The sequence below is a fragment of the Chroicocephalus ridibundus genome, chromosome 9, assembly GCF_963924245.1.
Source record: "Chroicocephalus ridibundus chromosome 9, bChrRid1.1, whole genome shotgun sequence".
NCBI classification, from domain to species: Eukaryota; Metazoa; Chordata; class Aves; order Charadriiformes; family Laridae; genus Chroicocephalus; species Chroicocephalus ridibundus.
Window position 1 is genome coordinate 22,538,130 of NC_086292.1, and position 19,263 is coordinate 22,557,392.

The window sequence follows — 19,263 nt, forward strand, 5'->3', positions numbered from 1 at the left end:
TTCAGTTATTTCCTCTTAACAACGGGGGGAACTCATTGAGGGGGCAACGGCCAGGGACAGTTCCACCATGGCTCCGGGCGGGCTGAAGGCCGGCCCGGGCAGCGGCCCCTTGCCCCGGCGGCTGCTCGGTCTCCTGCTGACCCCTGCTGCCGGCCGGCGGGAGCGACCCGGGACCGGGCCCGGGAGGCTTCTCAGGGCGGGGGGGACGCGGGGTGTAGGAAAACGGGAAGAAGAAAAGCAAAACCTCTGCCAAAGCACCCGACAGCCGAGCAGTGGGAGCTGGGGAGCTGCGAGGGCGCAGTGCAAAGCTCGGGGTAGAGATCACGTCTTTTATCAGCCCGCTTTCCCCACAGCGCACCCTCAAAATCACGCCGATGGTGCCCTTTCTCCATCCAGCCCCCGACGGCCACCGCCCGTGCCCCACCAGCCCTTCCTCCCCAAACCCCGGCTGCAGCTCGGAGATGGGCTTTTCCCAGGACAACAAGCACCGGGCAGGAGTTTGCTACCACGCTCGAGAAAACCACGGTTTGTTGGTTTTTTTAATGAACTTTTGCCGAGATTAAGAACAATTTATAAACCAGAAGGCTCCAATAAGGTGCTGGAGCCGCTCAGCCTCGCAGCAGGCAGGCAGTGGTGGGACCGAGGCCCCACCGGCTATGCTCTGTCCCTCTTGGAATGTTGTGCCCGGAGCACAGCTCTGGCTCTCCAGGTTGACAGGGAAGAAGAGTTAAGGGTCAGAGTCTGAGCCAGGGAGCACATCGTAAGGCGAAAAGCCGGCAAGTCTGTGTATCCGCATGGAGAGCCTTGTGCTGGCTGTCAGGAGGAGGCTGGCGGTGGTCAAGAAATCCTGTCGGAATCTTCTGAACACCTTTCCTAAAAGGGTGCGAGCAAAAACTCAACCTGGGGCACCCACGTAAGATACTAGAGTTTAGTAAGAGAACAGATCTTCCCTGAATTTTAGTAAAAGTCACTCCTTGCTGCCACACAGGTCTCCTGGGTGAAGAAGAAAGGAACGTAAATGAATGATGGGGGGAAAATCATGCCTTAAGTTCTAATGCTAAATTTCAAAGTTTTATGACTGAGGAATTTTTTTTCCCTTTATCTTAGTTTTGTAAAACCTCCACCAGGAGATTAACGTAGGTAACGAACAAACTTGTTGACGCTTAGCTTCCCAACCTTTTCCAGGTTTGTTAGCTCTGAGCTGGGCGAGACTGAACAGCTGGGTTTGGTGACAAGTCCCAGATAAATGAGCGGCTTTGAGTTTGGTCTTTTTTACGGACACCGAGAACGCACCGGGAACCTGCCCGCCACCCTCCCCGGAGCCGGGGTCCCGCCGCGCCGCCATTTTGGGGCGGGACCACCATTTTGGGGCGGGGCCGCCATTTTGGGGCGGGGTCGCCATTTTGGGGGCGGGACCACCATTTTGAGGCGGGGCCGCCATTTTGGGGCGGGGCCGCAGGGGCGCGGGAAGTGCCTCGGTGCCACGCGCAAACCCGTCCCCTCGCGCCCGGTGCCGCTGCATGAAGCGTCCGGGCGGTGACGCCAGCGCGTCGCGTCGCGTTGCGTCGCGGGGCGTGCCCAGCCTGCGCCGCCGGAAGTGAGCGGGGGGGAGAGCGGCGGGGAGGGGTGGGCGCCGCCGGGTGCCGCAGCATAACCCTTCCGGGCGGGGGCGGCCGCTGCCGGGCGGTTCCCGCGGCTGAGGCGCGGCGGGATGGAGTGAGGCGCGGCGGTAAGGAGCGGGGTGGCCGGGCGGCGGCGGGGCCGGGGTGGGCCGAGGCCTAACGGCTGTCTCTCCCCCTCAGGACGGCGCGGGAGCAGCAAGGCCTCGCCCTTCTCCTCAGGCGGGCCGGGGCTATGCGAGGGCTGCGCTGCCGCCTGCCCTAGGCCCGGGCCGCGGCGGCGGGCCCGGCGAGGGAGCGGCGAGCGGCTGCGGGGCCCGATGCGGGAGTACAAGGTGGTGGTGCTGGGCAGCGGGGGGGTGGGGAAGTCCGCCCTGACAGTGCAGTTCGTCACCGGGACCTTCATCGAGAAGTACGACCCCACCATCGAGGACTTCTACCGCAAGGAGATCGAGGTGGACTCGTCCCCCTCGGTGCTGGAGATCCTGGACACGGCGGGTACCGAGCAGTTCGCCTCCATGCGCGATCTCTACATCAAGAACGGGCAGGGCTTCATCCTCGTCTACAGCCTGGTCAACCAGCAGTCCTTCCAGGTAAAACGTCGCCCGGGCCCGGGGCTCGCTGGGGCAGGGAGGCGGCCGGCCCCTGCGTCCCCTTTTCGGACGCGGCCGTTCTAGCCCTGGGGAAGGCCCTGGGCCGAGGAGGAAGTTTCAGGGTTAGCCATGTGTGCGTATAAGCTCTTTATCTCGCAAGGGGCAAAAGTGAAAATGCCTGTTTGAAAGTGCGTTTACCAGCCCTGCTTCCTGATGGAAAACTGCTTGCTTTGCAGGTACTTATCAGGGTGCCACCATTGTTAAATCCCACGCAGTGCTGGAGAACAATGACCGGCTCCCACTTCCCCAACATAAATCTTTTGTCAGTCCCCTTTTATGAAGAAATCACTCGATATAAAAATTGAGACTTCCCCCCACCCTCCCCCTCCCTTCAAAGGCCTGGTTCTTCAGTTGGTCTTGAAGAGGGTCTTGCTGTTCTGCTGTTGGGACTTGTTAAGTAAACTGCTGTTTTCCGCCCCCTCCCCACAAAATATATTCCTGTCCACCATAAGCTCAATGCTTTCACAGCGTAGGTGGTGTACTGGAGAGGAGAAGCAAGCCATATGTGATGATTTGTGGGTCTGGATTTCATTTCTACTATTAAAACTCTCCAAAAAAATGGAAGTATCTCAGCCAGTAACTGGTCTAAGCTGCCTCTAGAAATGAGGCTTTATTTGTGGGGAATAAGTGGATTTAGTAGCACTGCATGCAGCACAGGGACTTGCAACTACCGCGTTGGCTTCAGTTGCTGAGTTGGGTGTATTCCAGCTGCTTGGCAAAACCTTGCACACCCCCACTGAAGCAGTATGTTTGCTTCTGCTGAAGGCTAAACTTTATCTTTGCAGAGGCCTCAAAATAGCCCGAGTACAAGCTGAAGACATACTTTCCTTGGAAAACAACAGCAATGATATTGGGATGCTTCTCCCCTTGTTTTTGCTTATTTTGGGGACCAGTGAGTCCCCATTGTTCGAGGAATGGGCATACAGTTAGTAATCCACCCTGTTAATATTTAATTATTCTTGTCTGTCTATAGCATGTGTACTCCGTGTAAACCACTCTCTGCAGTTCTCTTGTACAGTGGTAACTTCAAACGCTTAATTGCCTTGTTTCAGAACTATGCAAGAATTTGTAGAATTTAGTATTACTGATAGCAACTTAAAACACTCAGGGGGCACAGGAGGCTGACTCAGACTTTCAAGGGTAAACTCCCAGTGTTAGCTCAGACTTGAATAAATGCATCTCTAGGTAATAAAATCTCTTTACAGCATCTAATTTCGTTACTTATGTGTGATTAAATGTGTTCACAATGAATTATTCTAAGCATTCCAGAAGTGAGAAGACTTTGTTTAAATTACTAGTTTTCTTAAGCTGTAAACTAAACACAAGCTTCCTAAATGGCCGTGTAATGGCATGCTACTGCTAATGTTATAGGTCATGAGATTTGAGACAATTTTTTTCAGAAAACTGAAACCAACTTTCAAAGCAGCTATACTGCATCTTTCTCTAGCTGAACAGAAAGTCTCTAATCTTAGTACAGTAGTCGCTTTCTGTTTGTATATATGCATACATTTTATAAAATGTGCATGTGTTTATATAAAATAAAAAATAACTTTTATTAAAGATGGGTAGCAAGCTTCCTCTGACTGCTAGATCTGCATAAATTTAAGGCTTATGATGTATTTTTGAATGCTCGGTTGCATGTGAGGGTTATTGAAATGTGTCTCTGTAGTGGTTATGTAGCAATTTTCTGTGGCTACTTACACGTACTAACCAGTTGGATTGTTTGATCAGGACATCAAGCCGATGAGGGACCAGATTGTCCGGGTGAAGAGATACGAGAAAGTTCCTCTGATCCTAGTGGGGAATAAAGTGGATCTGGAGTCGGAGAGGGAGGTCTTATCTGCAGAAGGCAGAGCCCTGGCTCAGGAGTGGGGCTGTCCCTTCATGGAGACATCAGCCAAGAGCAAAACAATGGTGGATGAACTGTTTGCTGAGATCGTCAGGCAAATGAACTATGCCTCCCTGCCTGAAAAACAAGATCAGTGTTGTACAACTTGCATCGTCCAGTGAGAAAAATTAAGAAAAACCTCAATCATGGCCATACAGAGCAGGTTGGTGGAACAGTCATAACTAATTGAGGCGCATAAGCATGCTGTTTAAGTAAGCAGATAAAGTGTGACAGGGAGTGTGAAATTAAGTAGTCTAACCTGGAGCTAGCCTTCCTCTGAAGGAGATGAAGCTTGTGCATTCAGTTGCAAACAATTACTTGAGTCAAATGGACTTCTTACGTTACTTCAGTAGGCTTAGTCAGGGAATGTTGCATTCGCTTGCAGGACTTTTACAATGAGACAAATTTTATGATCTCACCTGCACCTGTTTTGACTGTCAGTGCTGTATTTGACATTACATTATCCTTAATAATGTTTTCTGATGTTGCAGTGGGTTTCGTTACTGGTTGTAGTTGTTATCTGAATGGGAATTGCCTTGGAGTTCAACGGGATTATTGCGACCCAAGTTTCCCAATAGTTTTGCTGAGGAGACTTTGAGCTTGTTTGAAAAGAAATAAAATGAAATTCTGTGGTACAGAAACTGAATGTACTTAAAGTACATTTCTGCCTTATCAGTGGAGTAAGTCTAGAAGAGAACCACCCTGAGTTGTGAGGAGTGGCTTGAAGACCATATGTACTAGTCAAGGACGTGTGGAAAGTTCTCTGCTTTGGCGATTTTAGATGAAGAGCACACACTATAAAATGGCTTCCAAATGCACAACTCTTTCCCAGTGACTCATAAGAGGTGTGGCAAGAGTGCGGTGTTCAGAGGGGCATCTTCCCCTGTCTCGGGTAATTGCTTTGATTTTTACGTTTTTCCACAAGGCTAGCTACTCTTGGCCCTTTGCACACATGGTGGTCTCTTTCAGTATCTTTTTCACCTGATTGTGTAAATGGATCTGCTCCTCCCTGCACACGGCAGTGCTGTTGTTCCTGTGCAAGGTGGTTCTGGGCTCCCCCTTCTCTTTTTCCTCGTAGTGCTTGCAGGTCTAGTTTCCCATTGGCTTGAATCCATGTTAGTGAAAAGGGTTCTTCCACATCATTGGTACCCTTCTGCGTGCAGCCAGCTGGTCCATCAGTTGTGTGTTGGGCCTGTCTTGGCAAACAACTCAATGTGATCTTTGAGGGCAAGTGCAGGGATGAGGGAGGACGTGAAAATTCAGGGAAAAGAACTGCCCCTCTTGACAGCTGCACTGATTGAGGCTTAGGCTCTGACTGCTACATTAGTAACTCCTGCTTGCGTGAAAAAAGTTTGTTGTGTCTGAGTGAGGAGAGGGAAAATGGGTTATTACTGGCAGCTTTGTACTATGTATCCTCTTTAATCTTGAGTGCGAGGTCAGAGAGTGAAGTCTCAAAGCTTGTCTTTGAGATCGCTATCTAGTGCTTTGTAGATGTAAAATTTTAGATCATTGCGACCCTAGCACTGTCATATTAAAGATAATACACAATGCTTTTATCTCCAGTTCTGTGAAATAAGGAAAGGCTGCTGTCACCATGTAAGAGGTGTGTGTAAGTTCAAGATTTGCTTGCTGAAAGGTGAGAAAACTGCTTGTATTGGAGCAGAGAAAAACACAAGTCTTTCTTTGTATGCTAATCACTAACACCTGTAGAGCCTTATAGGGTTATAGGAAGAAGTAAATCAAAGGAATTACTGCTTTTTTTAACTAAGTGCTTACAGGTTTAGTGTCTTCAGTCACTTACAGTAGTGCAAAGTTTCAGCTAGTTCTGAGGCAGCTTCACAAATAAGAGTATCTGTACTTCAATTATAGTGCCAAAGGTTATGGCAATGCCGTGGCTTACTAGTGGTTCATCTTGTGTAGGTGGACAGTTCTGGATTTGACATTAAATATCAAGCTTCATCTTCAAGGTGAAATTGTGGTGAGGGGCGAGGCCCTATGTTATTCCTGTGAATCCTAACTTATGCCTAGATCTTACCAGTTTCCTAAGCAAAGCGTGCTCTGCTTCCGAAGAAACATCTGTATTCTTCTGCTTCTGTGATCTTTTGAGGTAGAGAATCCTAAACTCCTATAATACAGATTTCCTCTCCTCCATTCTACATAGCTCGTAGTGTCTCATCAAGCTTCTAGCAGCAAAATACTTCCTTACTTTTAGAATCCTAGAATGTGTTGGGTTGGAAGGGACCTCTAAAGGCCATCTAGTCCAACCCCCCTGCAGTCATCAGGGACATCTTCAACTAGATCAGGTTGCTCAGAGCCTCATCCAGCCTGGCCTTGAATGTCTCCAGGGATGGGGCCTCCCACCACCTCTCTGGGCAACCTGGGCCAGTGTCTCACCACCCTCATTGGAAAGAACTTCTTCCTAATGTCTCATCTAAACCCACCCTGCTCTAGTTTAAAACCATTGCCCCTCGTCCTATTGCACCATGCCCTTGCCAACAGGCCCTCCCCAGCTTTCCTGTAGGCCCCCTTCAGGGACTGGAAGGGGCTGGAAGGTCTCCCCGGAGCCTTCTCTTCTCCAGGCTGAACCCCCCCAACTCTCTCAGCCTGTCCTCATAGCAGAGGGGCTCCAGCCCTCGGATCATCTTCGTGGCCTCCTCTGGCCCCGCTCCAACAGCTCCGTGTCTTTGTGCTGAGGGCTCCAGAGCTGGACACAGTACTCCAGGTGGGGTCTCACCAGAGCGGAGTAGAGGGGCAGAATCCCCTCTCTGGATCTGTCGGCCATGCTTCTTTCGATACAGCCCAGGATGCGGTTGGCCTTCTGGGCTGCAAGCACACATTGTAGGCTTATGTCCAGCTTCTCATCCACCCCAAGTCCTTTTCCGCAGGGCTGCTCTCTATCATGTCATCCCCCAGCCTGTATTGATAATGAGGATTGTCCCGACCCAAGTGCAGGACCTTGTACTTGGCCTTATTGAACTTCGTGAGGTTTGCATGGGCCCACTTCTCTAGCTCCAGCATTAGGAGATACTTCTTCTGCCCAATGTAATCTCATCACTTGTGCCAAACAAGTAAGTCTTTCCTTCCTAAGCAGCTTCCTTTTCAGTCCAGATCTCACCACGTCTGGAACTTCTGTTACCCATCATGGCTCTTCACGGGCTTCGTGCTCCCTGTCTTTCATTTCAGCCTCACACTTTTGGGATGTTGTCTTCTTCCTGGCTCCCACTCTGTCCTTGTTCTTTGATTGAGTAGGTGTAGGATCTCATTAACTTTATGATAAGCCTTTGGCTGCCTGCTAATTTCTGTCTGATGTGCTCTAGTGTAGGAGAGCTGCTGATGGTGTCTTGTGATAGCTGTAATCAGCTCTGTAATTATTCTGCTTATCTGTCATCCAGGGAACAATTGCTGCTTCTCAAACATCTGCTTTAGAAGTGACCCCTCCTAGGTAAAGTGAAACTGAGGAAGTGGAACCAGCTGTCTGAAAACCTATGTGTAGGAAGTGTGCTTGAACTATAGCTCTGTCCTAGCATAGTCCTCATCATCTCCGAGTTCTGGCGCCTGTACGTGTCCAGGAGGAGTCTTAGGTCTGGATCAGTTAGTTCAGAATGAAGTACGTAGTAGAAACAGTTTGTGTCTTTACAGTTCTGCTGGAGAAACCAATGGGAGGGGTGGGGGATGGATTATATGCTGGGCCTGGTTTTGTCTAAGGCTGTTTCATGGTGTGTTTTAACTAGCAAGTACCACTGATACCTCAAAATATCTGCCAAGTATGATGTTGTGTAGGTTCTTCCATGACACTTCTGAGTAGCACTTGCTTAAATTCCTGTTCAAGTCAGCCACCTTGGGTGAGATGAAGGATGGAACATAACTACATAATCGGGATAACCCATAGTTCCTTTTGTGTTGTTCTTGCATCCTGTTTCCCGCCGCCCCCCCCCCTTCCTGCTTCTGCAGTGGTCTTCTGTCATCTCATTATTACATTCAGAGATGTGAGAATTCCAGTAGCTGCTCTCTGTCCCTTGCTTTAGTATTCCTCTTGAATTTTCAGTATGACAGTGGTTTGTATTTTAAATCTTTTTTAAAATTTGGCGTCTGATACAGTGCTGGTGCATTAAAGTTTTTCTGTAGAGGAACTATTATTCAGGTGAAAGGTTGACACTGATCGATTTTTGTCCCCTCCCTGAGTAACTGATATTAACAAGCACTGAAGTAAAAGTAATCTCTAGGGTTAACAACTGAAAGTATAGTGCCTTCTGATCTGTGGGGCTATGCAACACAGACAAATTTAGATTGTCTAACATCCCCTTCTCTCCTGCCTGCTCGCAGAAGAGACTAGAGAGTGCTAGAGAAATATCACGGGCAAGTGAAGCCAGATAAGGTACTATATGGTGCTAATTGTAGTAACTATGCACAGGTTGAATGGAAAGATGACAGATCTGAATTGGGAGGTCCCTAACCTGCAAATACAGGGATGCTGAAAGAGCACGTGGAAGAAAATACCATTACTTACTTTCTCTGTTCTTACTATCTCCAGTAATTCTTTGCTGGCCACGGCACTGGATGCTGGATTTAGGTGAAGTTTTGGGATGGATCTAACTGGTAGTATGAGGAGCTCACTGTAAGTGGTTCACCTCTCCTCTGCTCTAAGCAAAGATAAAACAGCTATGAAGCAGGTCTAATCCCTCCCTGTTAAGAGCTACACGTTTGTTTGCTGTTTTGACAGTACAGGGACCATCCCCATCTAAAACTCGTGGACCAGCAATGGTGTCGGGGGAGCAAACGTGCTTTCCAGACTAGGTGGGAATTACTGTTAGCTGGAAAACATGCAAACAAGCAAGCAAAACCTGGCTGTTTGCTCCTATCAGTACAGGAGTACTGCTCCTGAATGTTGGGGGTGACCAGTTTTTAGGCAAGAAAGGGAACCCTGACCATGTCAGAGCACTCTGTCATGACAAACTGTTAATTGAGAGCAAATTAACAGCTGAAACAGTACAGTAGGCAATGTAAGGCCCTGATTCCTATGAAGAAATGACTTCAAGAATAGAGAAGATTCATCAAAATCCCTGAAAAGCCAAGGATCAAGCCTCAATGAAGTGCACGCACGTGCATATGAGGGACAGGTTTTTATAGACTTTGAGCTTCGGCTGAGGCTTTTGGGGTATCTGCAGATAAATACTGTGAAGTGGTGCAAGCGTGTTATCAGAAATAGGAAGATGTATTGGTCACATTGGTAACACTACGTGTTACAACGCTACCTGTGCTTGATTGAGAACAGTGGCATACTGTTCTGTCCCTGTTGAGGCTAAGTCTGAGGAATGCTAAGGTTTTTTGGTTGTTATTTTTAGTAGTAGGATCTGAATGCTGAGAATTCAGATGTCAAAACTGGCCGCTGAGATGTTGGCTCATCTACCTGTTCCCAGAACTTGTGCAAAATGCCATTGCTTCATGTTACCAGGTGATGTGGTGCCTCCTCACCACCAATACAAAGCCCGGAGCATGTATCTCTGTACCGGAGAACTTACATTTCCTAGCTGTTTCAAATCTTTAGAAGCCATTTAGTATCCCACAGGGGCAGCACTGAGTTCATAGCAATAAGTTGTCACCTGCTTGTCTCTTGTATTACTGGAATTAGAGGAGAGCTTCAAGAATGCTGCTGTGTAAAGCAGTGCTTTGGAGCTTGGTACAGAAAACGAGCTGTTCCGCACTTTGTGAGAAGCTGAGTTCACTTTGAGTGTGTGTTGAATATGGCTTTCATTAGTTATTTTGTTTAACTTGCAGATAAAACTCAGAGGAAACTTGCACAGATGCTGCTTTGGAGAACTTTCAGCCCAGGTTGCAGAGCTGAGCCTTGGTAAACCTGTCTCTATTACAGCACATTGCCATACATCTAAGTGCATAAGGTTGGTGGCCTCCAGGATCCACACACCTTAACCAGAATGCTTAGCATGTTTACCATAAGTTAAAAATCTGTTCTTTATCTATCAGTCCTTTTATAGCTTTCTAAGTTCATATAATGGCTAATATGCAAGAGTTCATTTTTAATATTTTAATTGATTTCTTTAATCAATTTCTGAACTTGTATTTATTAAATACTTAAACTCAGTATTACCTACTCAATGCCTTTTAAAAGAAGAGAGTTTTAATGGAGAATAAATTGAGCCTTAAACAAATGGTTACTTCTGTATATTACCTCGCATCAGTGCTTATTCCTATTTGCAAAGTTTTCTCCTCCAATGTAGTTGGTTATTCTTTGAGACTTTTTGTTTATGTGTGACAGTGTCATGAAAAGATACTGAAGGCACCTCTGTTGTATGGATGTAGTATCCCTTTTCTTGGCAAATGCAGCTGTGATATTGTGTTTGTAACTGGTCTGATTGGACGGTAGGGATTACTTGGAATGGGATGTAAAGTCTCCAGCTGATGTTTCTTTTCTTGCAATCATGGGTTTCTTAAACTCATTTAATCAAAAATGACAATTGTAGCATTGAAAAACGGCAGCACACTTTTCCTTCTACTGAGTTCCTAAACTTGCTTGTTTACAAATAGCTTCTTTATGCCTTTGAAAAGGGATAATGTATCCTTCAAAATGGGCTGTACGCCTTGTCAGTCAGCTCAGCTTTGCCTGGCACAAGAGACATCCAGTAAACTTCTGCACATGTAAATCTAATGCAAATAAGATCACTTTACATTTTATAGTTCCTAATATTTGTCTTTCTGAATAATATTTTAAAGCAATATTTGTTAATGTTTTTCTTGCACTGTCACAAATTGCTTTTTAGCTTTTTTTTTTTCCCAATAAACAAGTTTAATATTAGAGACAAGTTGGTGTAACAAGGGGAAAAGCACCAGGTTTCAGTGATACTAACTGCAAGTGTGCTTTAAACAGCCATTGCCTTCCTTATTGTTTACCTGATCAACATTTTCTCTGAATACTTGAAAATTTTAACAATAACACAGGTATAAAGAGCAGAATGAAAATGTACAAAGAACAGATGAAAATCTTTTTTTGTTCAGTTTTATTAACATGTTGCATACATGAGAGCTTTTTCTAGCAGTGGTTTAAAATGTGTAATTTTTTTTTGCAGAAATTTAATAACTGCAGCTCACCTACTGCACCAAAGTTCTAGGTTTTTAGGAGCCCAGCTTTAGTCATTTGAACATGCTTCTAGAAATGTACATTCTTTCCCTGTAATAGCTAAATAACTTTGAGAAAAGCTCCAGTAAAAGCAGTGATGGATATATGAGGTTAAGCAGTTTAAAACTCACTAATTGTATTGTGGATGATGGCATTTAAAACAATAAAAGATCACCGGTACAGTATCTCAACATTAATGTGTTTTATTGGTAATAATGCAGGCTGACTTTACAATATTAGCAGAAATAAAGATTCTGAGTCGACATTTGGTGTTAAATTCGAATCCTGAAAAGAAGAGGACACCAGGTTTTCTGCTTGGGTATCAAAACAACTGATTTTAATTTTTTTTTCTGTGGGGTTACTTGATTTATTTTATTTTTTTTTCCCCCTGTTTGTACAAACTTTATAAACAAGCTGAGGCTAATACTTAGGTTTGCACTTTAATCAGAATTAAACCAAACCTTGTATTCAAAGTAGTTTTTTTCAGTGGTGGTTGTTATCTTTTTTTGTAGGTTTTAAGGAAGTAATAGGAAATAAAAGTAATTCATAAAGATCTTAGTTTTCCTTTGTCTAAGGGGGAAAAAGTCAGTTACTATTAATGAGTGGTTCACTCCTATGGGTAATTATCGAACCAGTGTTCATTTTCATTGACCTCAGCGCAAAAAAAAAAAAAAAAACTTAAAAAAAAAAAAACCTTAAAAAACTTGAACTAGCTTAGAGTGACAGGACTGGGAAAACGAGAGATGGTTTCTTCAGCACACTTTGGGGGGAAAAAGGGACCAAAAGTTAATTTAGGCTTCCTCAATAGATTGCATGTGAAGTTGCTTATTAGAGTAAGAGGCTAATAATAAATGCAATATGTATTGTCTTTACTATGGCATCTGTTTAGGAGTTGTTCAAATCACTGCAGTAGGGCTCTGCAAATAAAAATGTAACCTAACATCATGTATCTAATGTACTGTATCTTTACCAGTGATAGGTGAAATCTGGAATAACAAGTGCAAAAATGGAACAATTACCTATAATGCTTTGTAAAATATTTTTTCCAGTAGAATTCATTCTTGTCATTTTGTAAGACAACCCTACAGTCCACCTGTTTGTAACTTTTTTAATAAAATAGATACCTGTATTACCAAACTGGGGTGACCAGTCTGTGTTCAATTTCTTCTTCTAAAGTGTGCTGAACTGGCAAGCTGCCTTTTTTTTTTTTTTTTTTTTTTTTTTTTTTTTTTTGATTTTTTTGGAGGTACTGGTTATTCTAAACATAGTAACCACATCTGAATTGTCAGAAATGACTCCTTCTGGCTTGGGGAAACAGGGCCTGCAGCCGTGCCCAGGCTGGGCGTAAGACTCGCAGTCCGATGTGCTCGGCGAGGAGCGGGGGCCAGGGCCGTGCGATACCTTCCTGTGCAGGGCAGGGACTCTGCTGTGAGCTGGGGAGTCCCTTCAAAGCAGTGATGGTGCCTCTCCTCACAGGCGAGTATGACAAAGCTTTGTTCAAAACAAGTATTGTGTTTGTCTTGTCCAAGTCTTTAAAGTTCTTATTTTTCATAGAGGCCTTTGTGTGTGTGAAGATGGCAGCGGCTATGGGTCCTGGCATCATCTTACAGTGCTGCCATAGTAATCCAGAACCGTCATCTTTCCACCACACGAGCCAAGTAAGCACTCTTGGAGCTCTGCCACAGGACAGGCAGAAGATTTTTCTAGAAAATCTTCCACCTGAGAGTGCCCAAAGCTATTTGATAACAATTATCTTAAATGCTCAGTAAAAGCCTTGAGATTGCCAAGTCCCCGACTGTCATCTGGGCCCTGGAACAAAAAGTGCATCTTCCTCAGAATTTAGTCTTGATACTGACCTTTAATGTTGCATTTGTAATTAAAGCCATGTAAAATGGGATTTCAAGTTTAGGAAAAACTTGCTACCTTAGTACCTTCAGTCCTCAGTGATGTGTCAACAGGCAAAACCACGTAGCATGCTTACCCCTCCTCCTCCTCCTCCTCCAGCTAAAACAGCATTAGCCTTATCTTGTAGGTGGGTTTCTGTGCTGTTGCTTCTTCCTGTTCACGCTTCCTTCACTGAGCTGGAAGAGGAGTTTCCATCTTGAGAGGAAAAGGACGGAGAAGAAGGGCAGACTGCCCTTCACGATCTTGGACGAAAGGCGTGCTTCCCTTAACCTCGCTGGGGTGAAGCGTGCCTAGTTCTGCCTAGCGTCAGCGTGGGAGCTGACGCATTAGGACTGGTCTGCTTCGAGGTGTAACAAGTGGGTTGATCGCTGTCTGAGTCTGACTTCTTATCAATGCTTAAATAGGGGGTGTCAGGAGGATGGGGCCAGGCTCTTTTCAGTGGTGCCCAGTGACAGGACAAGGGGTAACGGGCACAAACTTGACCATGGGAAGTTCCACCTCAACATGAGGAGGAACTTCTTTCCTGTGAGGGTGGCAGAGCCCTGGCACAGGCTGCCCAGAGAGGTGGTGGAGTCTCTGTCTCTGGAGACATTCCAAACCCCCCTGGAGGCGTTCCTGTGCCACCTGCTGTGGGTGACCCTGCTCTGGCAGGGGGTGGGACTGGATGATCTCCAAAGGTCCCTTCCAACCCCTGCTAGTCTGGGATTCTCGTGCGTTTTAAAAGAAGTCGTAATTGAGCAGTAATATTCCTGATTCCTTATGGCACTAAGCAAGCTGCTTCCTGTTCCCACTCAGAGGGTGGGAAGTGGATGCAAGTGCAGCCAATAAGTCCCTGTGACTACACCACCGGTTTGTTTCAAAGTGATGGTACAATGTAGTCTGGGCTGGGGATTTTAAGGAAGCGTGTAAGATTGATGCTTAAGGCCATTATCTTTCAAAAGTCGTGGTGCTGAGTGTGAGCTCGGCGGCTGCTGTACCAATAGCTGAGTACCGTCCTTTGTAAAAAGAGCTGTGCCAGCATCATGTTGCTTTAAATCCAGGCTAGCTGGGTTTGGGGGCTGCTGAGCTAGGATTTCATAGGCAGCTATTTCTTTGGTTTAACATTTCCTGCTATAGAGTGCAGCGGCCCTGCAGAAATGTCCCCAGTGTCCCACTTCCCCCGTGCAGTCAGAGGCCAGGTATGTCCCCCCAGCGTGTTTGGCGAGCAGGAGCTAACCGCAGCCGGGCTGGGAGGACTCTTCCCAACCCTGCTCCCCCACGTAGCATGAGTGATGAATCGCTAACGAGGGCAGAGTTGGGCCTTGCAGCCTCTGGCTGCGCTAGGGTATGAACCCGGCGGTGGGGACAGCCCTAGGAGGAAGCTCAGGAGATGCGCTGTGTGGGTGGAGGGGGAACCACCGGCCCCACCTTGCGTCGTGCAGTACGCTGTTATCTGCCCTAAAAGGCTTGGCTGTAATTACAGTTTGAAGCCAGGTAGAAGTGTCTAGTCTTAATTAAAATGAGATACAGGTTCTAGAACAATATATGTTCACCTGTTTGAGTTATCTGTGCTGAAAAGTCAGCAGTCCTGGTAGCTTAGTTGCTGGTAAGCACTTGTGTTTGGTGAGTCACCGCTTACTTACTCGGCAGCTGGGGGAAGTGGGGGTAGAGCCGCCGTAGCTGCGAGCGAGCGTTCTCAAGAGATGAGGTGTCTCTGTGCTCTGTGAAAGCGAAATAATGTGACTTTGGGGTCTTTTAAGTAGCCATTTTTATCTCTGCCTGGTCAACACAGCTGCGAGGAGCAGAGAAGATGACCTTTCAGCTGTAAATCAGCAACAGCATTCAATTCAAAGGCTGTAGCCTACCTATAGCAGTTGGTTGGCTCTGCTGAGGGCAGCACTGAGCTTACAGTAGCTTGGCTGGCAGCGGTGATTCACTTTGATTACAAGATTGCAGGGAATGAACGTGTTCTCCATGTAAACAGTGTTATTAAGTATGGAATTAATAAATAAATAAAAAAACCAAACTTACTTGCCTTTGGTGCTCTACTTCAAAGTTCTCTTCAAGTACCTCCAAAAAGTCTGGAGCGATAATTGCAGTAACTGCAACAATTGATGGGGAAGAGGCTCTCATATTGCAAGAACCTGAAAAATATTCACTGTTGGGCTGTTTATGTTTGGTTTGTGACGTGTCTGTGCCCCTCGGTGTTCGGTTGGTTCCAGCTGAGCCTGCTGGGACAGCTTTCTAACAGGGACTTACTTCCTCCAAAGCATATTTCCAGTGATTAGGCTTGTGTGGGACCTGAGACTCCGAGATGCTGCCGGTTAGTGAGAGACCTCAATTGTTCTTGCCTTGGAAGAAAAATGGTAATCAATCATAGCACTTCCTTCCTTGGGGCATAACGTGTAAGACTGTGTTCAAGGTGGGGAGGTGCTTGGCCTTACCTGGAATCCCGTGCACCAGCACTGTAGAGTAATTTTGAAATTATTCCACTGCACGTAAACAAATAAGTGGCCTAGAATCTAAAAAACAAAGTTAAAAATTTGTCAGACTTGTGAAAAGCATTAGTATCTTTCATGTATTTGTGAGACTACAATGTAACTGGTTCAGACTTAGACATCTTATGCTTCTACTAAAAGGTATAATTGATAAATGACTGCAACTCGGTGAACCAAACAATCAGCTTTCTGGCAAATTCTGGCTCTTCAAGTTATTTTTTTTTTTCCTGTTTCCTGCCTCTAGGCTGACTAGTTCATCCAGTTTATGTCTTTAGAAGATCTGCCTTGACATTAGATTTAAATTATCTGGTCAGCGCAGAAGAGAAAAATTATATTTGCTGTTTGTGACATTCCTTAAGGGCGACTTGTCCTTTTGGGAACTGGCAGATAGGATGATTGATCATCAGGTTAGGATTCATCCCACTGCCGTAACAGACCTTAGACTCTTTTTTTCTTAAAAGCAAATTAATAATGATCATGTAATCAGCAGCAACCGCATGGCCCCTGTGGGAAAACAAGAAGAAATAAAATGAATTTTCAGCAAAGCTGATTTTTGTTGGAAAAGAGAGAAAGGCTCTCGCAGAGGACAGCTGAAGTGCTGGAGCAGGCTGCAATTACTTGGAGGTGGTGGAGAATTTTCGAAGGTGACGTTTGATAAGCACTGCTGGAGGAAGGAGCGTGTGTGGCCTCTGTACGTTGGGCTGTCAGGTCTGATCTCCTGAAGTCCCTTGCAGCCTCGTGTCTCTGTGACCGCAGTCACGTTACTGATCCTGGCACTGGTTTCCATTCGATGTTCCAGGAATTGGCACAGACTTGCGAAATGCCCTATGTCTAATCTCAGTAACGCAGATGGATTTCTTAACAGGTTAGAAGAAGGATTGTAGCTTCAGGGCCTGGCCGGTGTCAGGCTGTGGTGAGAGGTACTTTGCAGTCCAGCTGTGTTCCCCTCCTTTTAACTAAGCTGTTTCTCTATTAGCTGTCGGAACAATATCTCAGGCCATCTAAATTGTTTCATCTCAGGGCCCAAATTAATAATTTCGAAAGGTTTTATTAATGTACCCCTGAAACCTTGTGCCAGTCAGAAACCTTGAGCCAGTCATGATGTAGGAATGTTTCCTGTTCTGTGAAACACGTCTGTCTCATAGCTACCGCCATCTGCCAGAAGGCCCTGAAAGAGGAACCATGAGATGGGGATCACCTCTGGTCACTACAAAAGCACCAAGCTCCCAGCATCAGACGGATGCTGCTCTTCTGTCCTCCACTGCCTGCTCTGAAGAATGGCTTTGGCACAACTTTAGCTCTGCTTTGAGCTATATACCTGGAATTTGGCAGGCCTTGGTAGGACTGAAGCACGATAAGGGTCATATGAGGAAGAATAAAAGGAAAAGAAGGGAGTGGGAGAAGAGGGACAGGAACATGTTAACAAAACTCAGGATCAAGACCCATATGGTGAGATGGGTCTGATCTATTTGCCTGGAGGCACGTGGAGAACACGTGCATTTCTTTGCCTAGATGTAATCAAGGCTTACTCAACCAGAGCTAGTTGTCTTGAGCAAAGAAGGAAGCCGCATCTGCCATGAAAATAAGCAATATAGTTCCTTAGAACTCCATCCTTTCCACTTGACTTCTTGAGTGTAAAGAGGACACCAAGACCCGAGAAAGTTCTGAGACACAGAAGACACCTCACAAACTACACCACAACAGACGCAGGCTGGAACCGCCCTGCCCAGCACATGCTAGCGTTGTGCTGAAGACAAACCCGCTTCCTTTACCTGCCCAAAGGGGACTGCTCCAGGACCGCCCTCTGCCCTACACTAACTTTAAAAACCCCTTTCTGCAACTGTCAACCCTGGCCCCTCTCCAGTGCCAGTCCCGCAACTTAGGTTTCAGAAGGCCAGGGGCCTGAAGTCATCCTTGACAATAACCACAATAACCAGCTAACATACGTTCCTGCAGTCACCGGGTTCCTCTTCATCTGCAAAAAATGGAAGAAACTATAGCTCCAGTAGCGAGCATCATGACAGTAGATGCCAAGCTCTTCCACAACACCCTCATCCTCAAAAGCACTGTGGCATTCCGCTCATCTGCTCCATGCCAATCCCAGAGTCAGAGGCTGCAGTGGCACCTAAGATAGATACCAAGAAACACAAAATTACCATTGCACTTGTGCAAAATCACCAGTCTTGTGCTCCTCCTTGGTACTACCCATCTCACCTCAAATGCCAGAGACTGGACCAGACCTCATCAACACTGCAAAACTGATACGAGAAACACAGATGAACCTGCCTCCCTTTCCTAGCCATCCCCCAGTCCCAAAGCTTTCGAAACCCCTTCTCTTCTCGTGACCTGTCTCGTGACCCACTTCTTCCCGACAGCTGTATATGCACTTCTGCATACCCTGAACCCCCTGCATCAGCTGCTCCTCAGGAGCTGCTCTTCCAAGCTGTTCCCTGCACTCGTGGGCTCTTTCTATCTTCTGTCTTCCCACAGACTCTGGGCTGTGCTACAGACCCACAAAATAAGTGACACCCTGACTGGGGCCTGCCACAAGCTGCAAAAGCTCTAGGGACACCATAGTCTCTGGGCAATGGGCAAAGGCGGTGAGCCGTCCTATACCCTGGAAGACACTATGCCTTATGTCCCTGTTGTTTTCTTGAGAAACGCTAAAACTCCAAATACAGATACATACAAGATGCTCACCCTAACCCCTGCTAGATAATCTCACCATCAGCCCTATGGAGAGAAACGATATCAGCAACTTACACTGTATACAGCAAAACTGGTGAAAAAACCCCACAGTTCCATCTTCAATAAACTTGGGAAGGCCAGGATAATAAAGAATAAAGAAACTGAATACAGAAAAGCATACTATTAAACCATCTTGCCATCCCTGAACACCCATTGCAAAATTATGGACTTTAAAAGAAGAAAAAAAAAAAAAAAGCAGCATAAAAGTCTACTTTCTACTACGTATACTGCTGAACCCTACCTGGTCCTGAAGGTTGTACCTTAAGACTTCTCATCTCTGCTTCTCTAAATGCCAAAAAACCACCTGCCGAAACAGCTGAGCCAGCTCCAAAACTGCAGCTGAGTGAAGGCCCAGCAGAGCCGGGACACCAGGGACGCCCCAGGGCAGAACCAGCTCCCTCAGCAGAGGCCGCGGTCGTGTGCCCTCGGCCCCCTGGGAAAAGGGCAGGGCCAACCCCAGAGGACACGAGGAGGAGCGGCAGCTCCTCTTCCACCTGCCCGAAGTTCCCCGCAGGCAAAGCACCCTACTTCGTTTTTATCTTCGGGGAGTTCCGACTCGCTGCTGCCGATTATCCTACCACTCGTGCTCAAGCGATGTCGGCTTGTTGTGGTGGAGAAGACATTTCCACAGTGGTCCCTTCATTTCTGTGGTCTTAAGATTATTTTTGCGGTTAATTATTAACCGTTTTCTGTAGTTTTGAAAGAGCGCTGGTAGCGTGTGGCTTCCGTAGGACTGAGGACACTTACGGTGCCCTGAGGCACTGCAAGGCCATAGAGAGCGGCCCTCGGAGGACTGAGGGGCCCTTCCGGTGCCTGGGAGGACCGCGGGGCCATAGAGATG

The 19,263-nt window shown here is 46.6% G+C and overlaps 1 protein-coding gene and 1 long non-coding RNA gene across 3 annotated transcripts; one reads left to right on the top strand and one right to left on the bottom strand.

Moving 5' to 3' along the window:
* The first annotated feature begins 1,575 nt into the window (after positions 1–1,575).
* Positions 1,576–10,072, top strand: RAP2C (RAP2C, member of RAS oncogene family). Its single transcript, XM_063345553.1, has 4 exons — positions 1,576–1,729; positions 1,803–2,212; positions 4,004–4,323; positions 9,936–10,072. The coding sequence occupies exons 2-3, from the start codon at positions 1,940–1,942 to the stop codon at positions 4,280–4,282; spliced, it is 552 nt and encodes a 183-aa protein (XP_063201623.1). The 5' UTR covers positions 1,576–1,729; positions 1,803–1,939; the 3' UTR covers positions 4,283–4,323; positions 9,936–10,072.
* A 1,716-nt stretch (positions 10,073–11,788) lies between these two features.
* Positions 11,789–19,214, bottom strand: LOC134520346 (uncharacterized). Of its 2 annotated transcripts, none has more exons than XR_010072419.1 (3): positions 18,664–19,214; positions 15,621–16,842; positions 11,789–15,527 (listed from the first exon to the last, which is right to left on the bottom strand). It is a non-coding gene; the product is annotated as an uncharacterized LOC134520346 (long non-coding RNA). The 2 variants fall into 2 exon arrangements; XR_010072418.1 differs by having other exon boundaries at positions 15,621–15,698; positions 18,664–19,201.
* Positions 19,215–19,263: the final 49 nt, after the last annotated feature.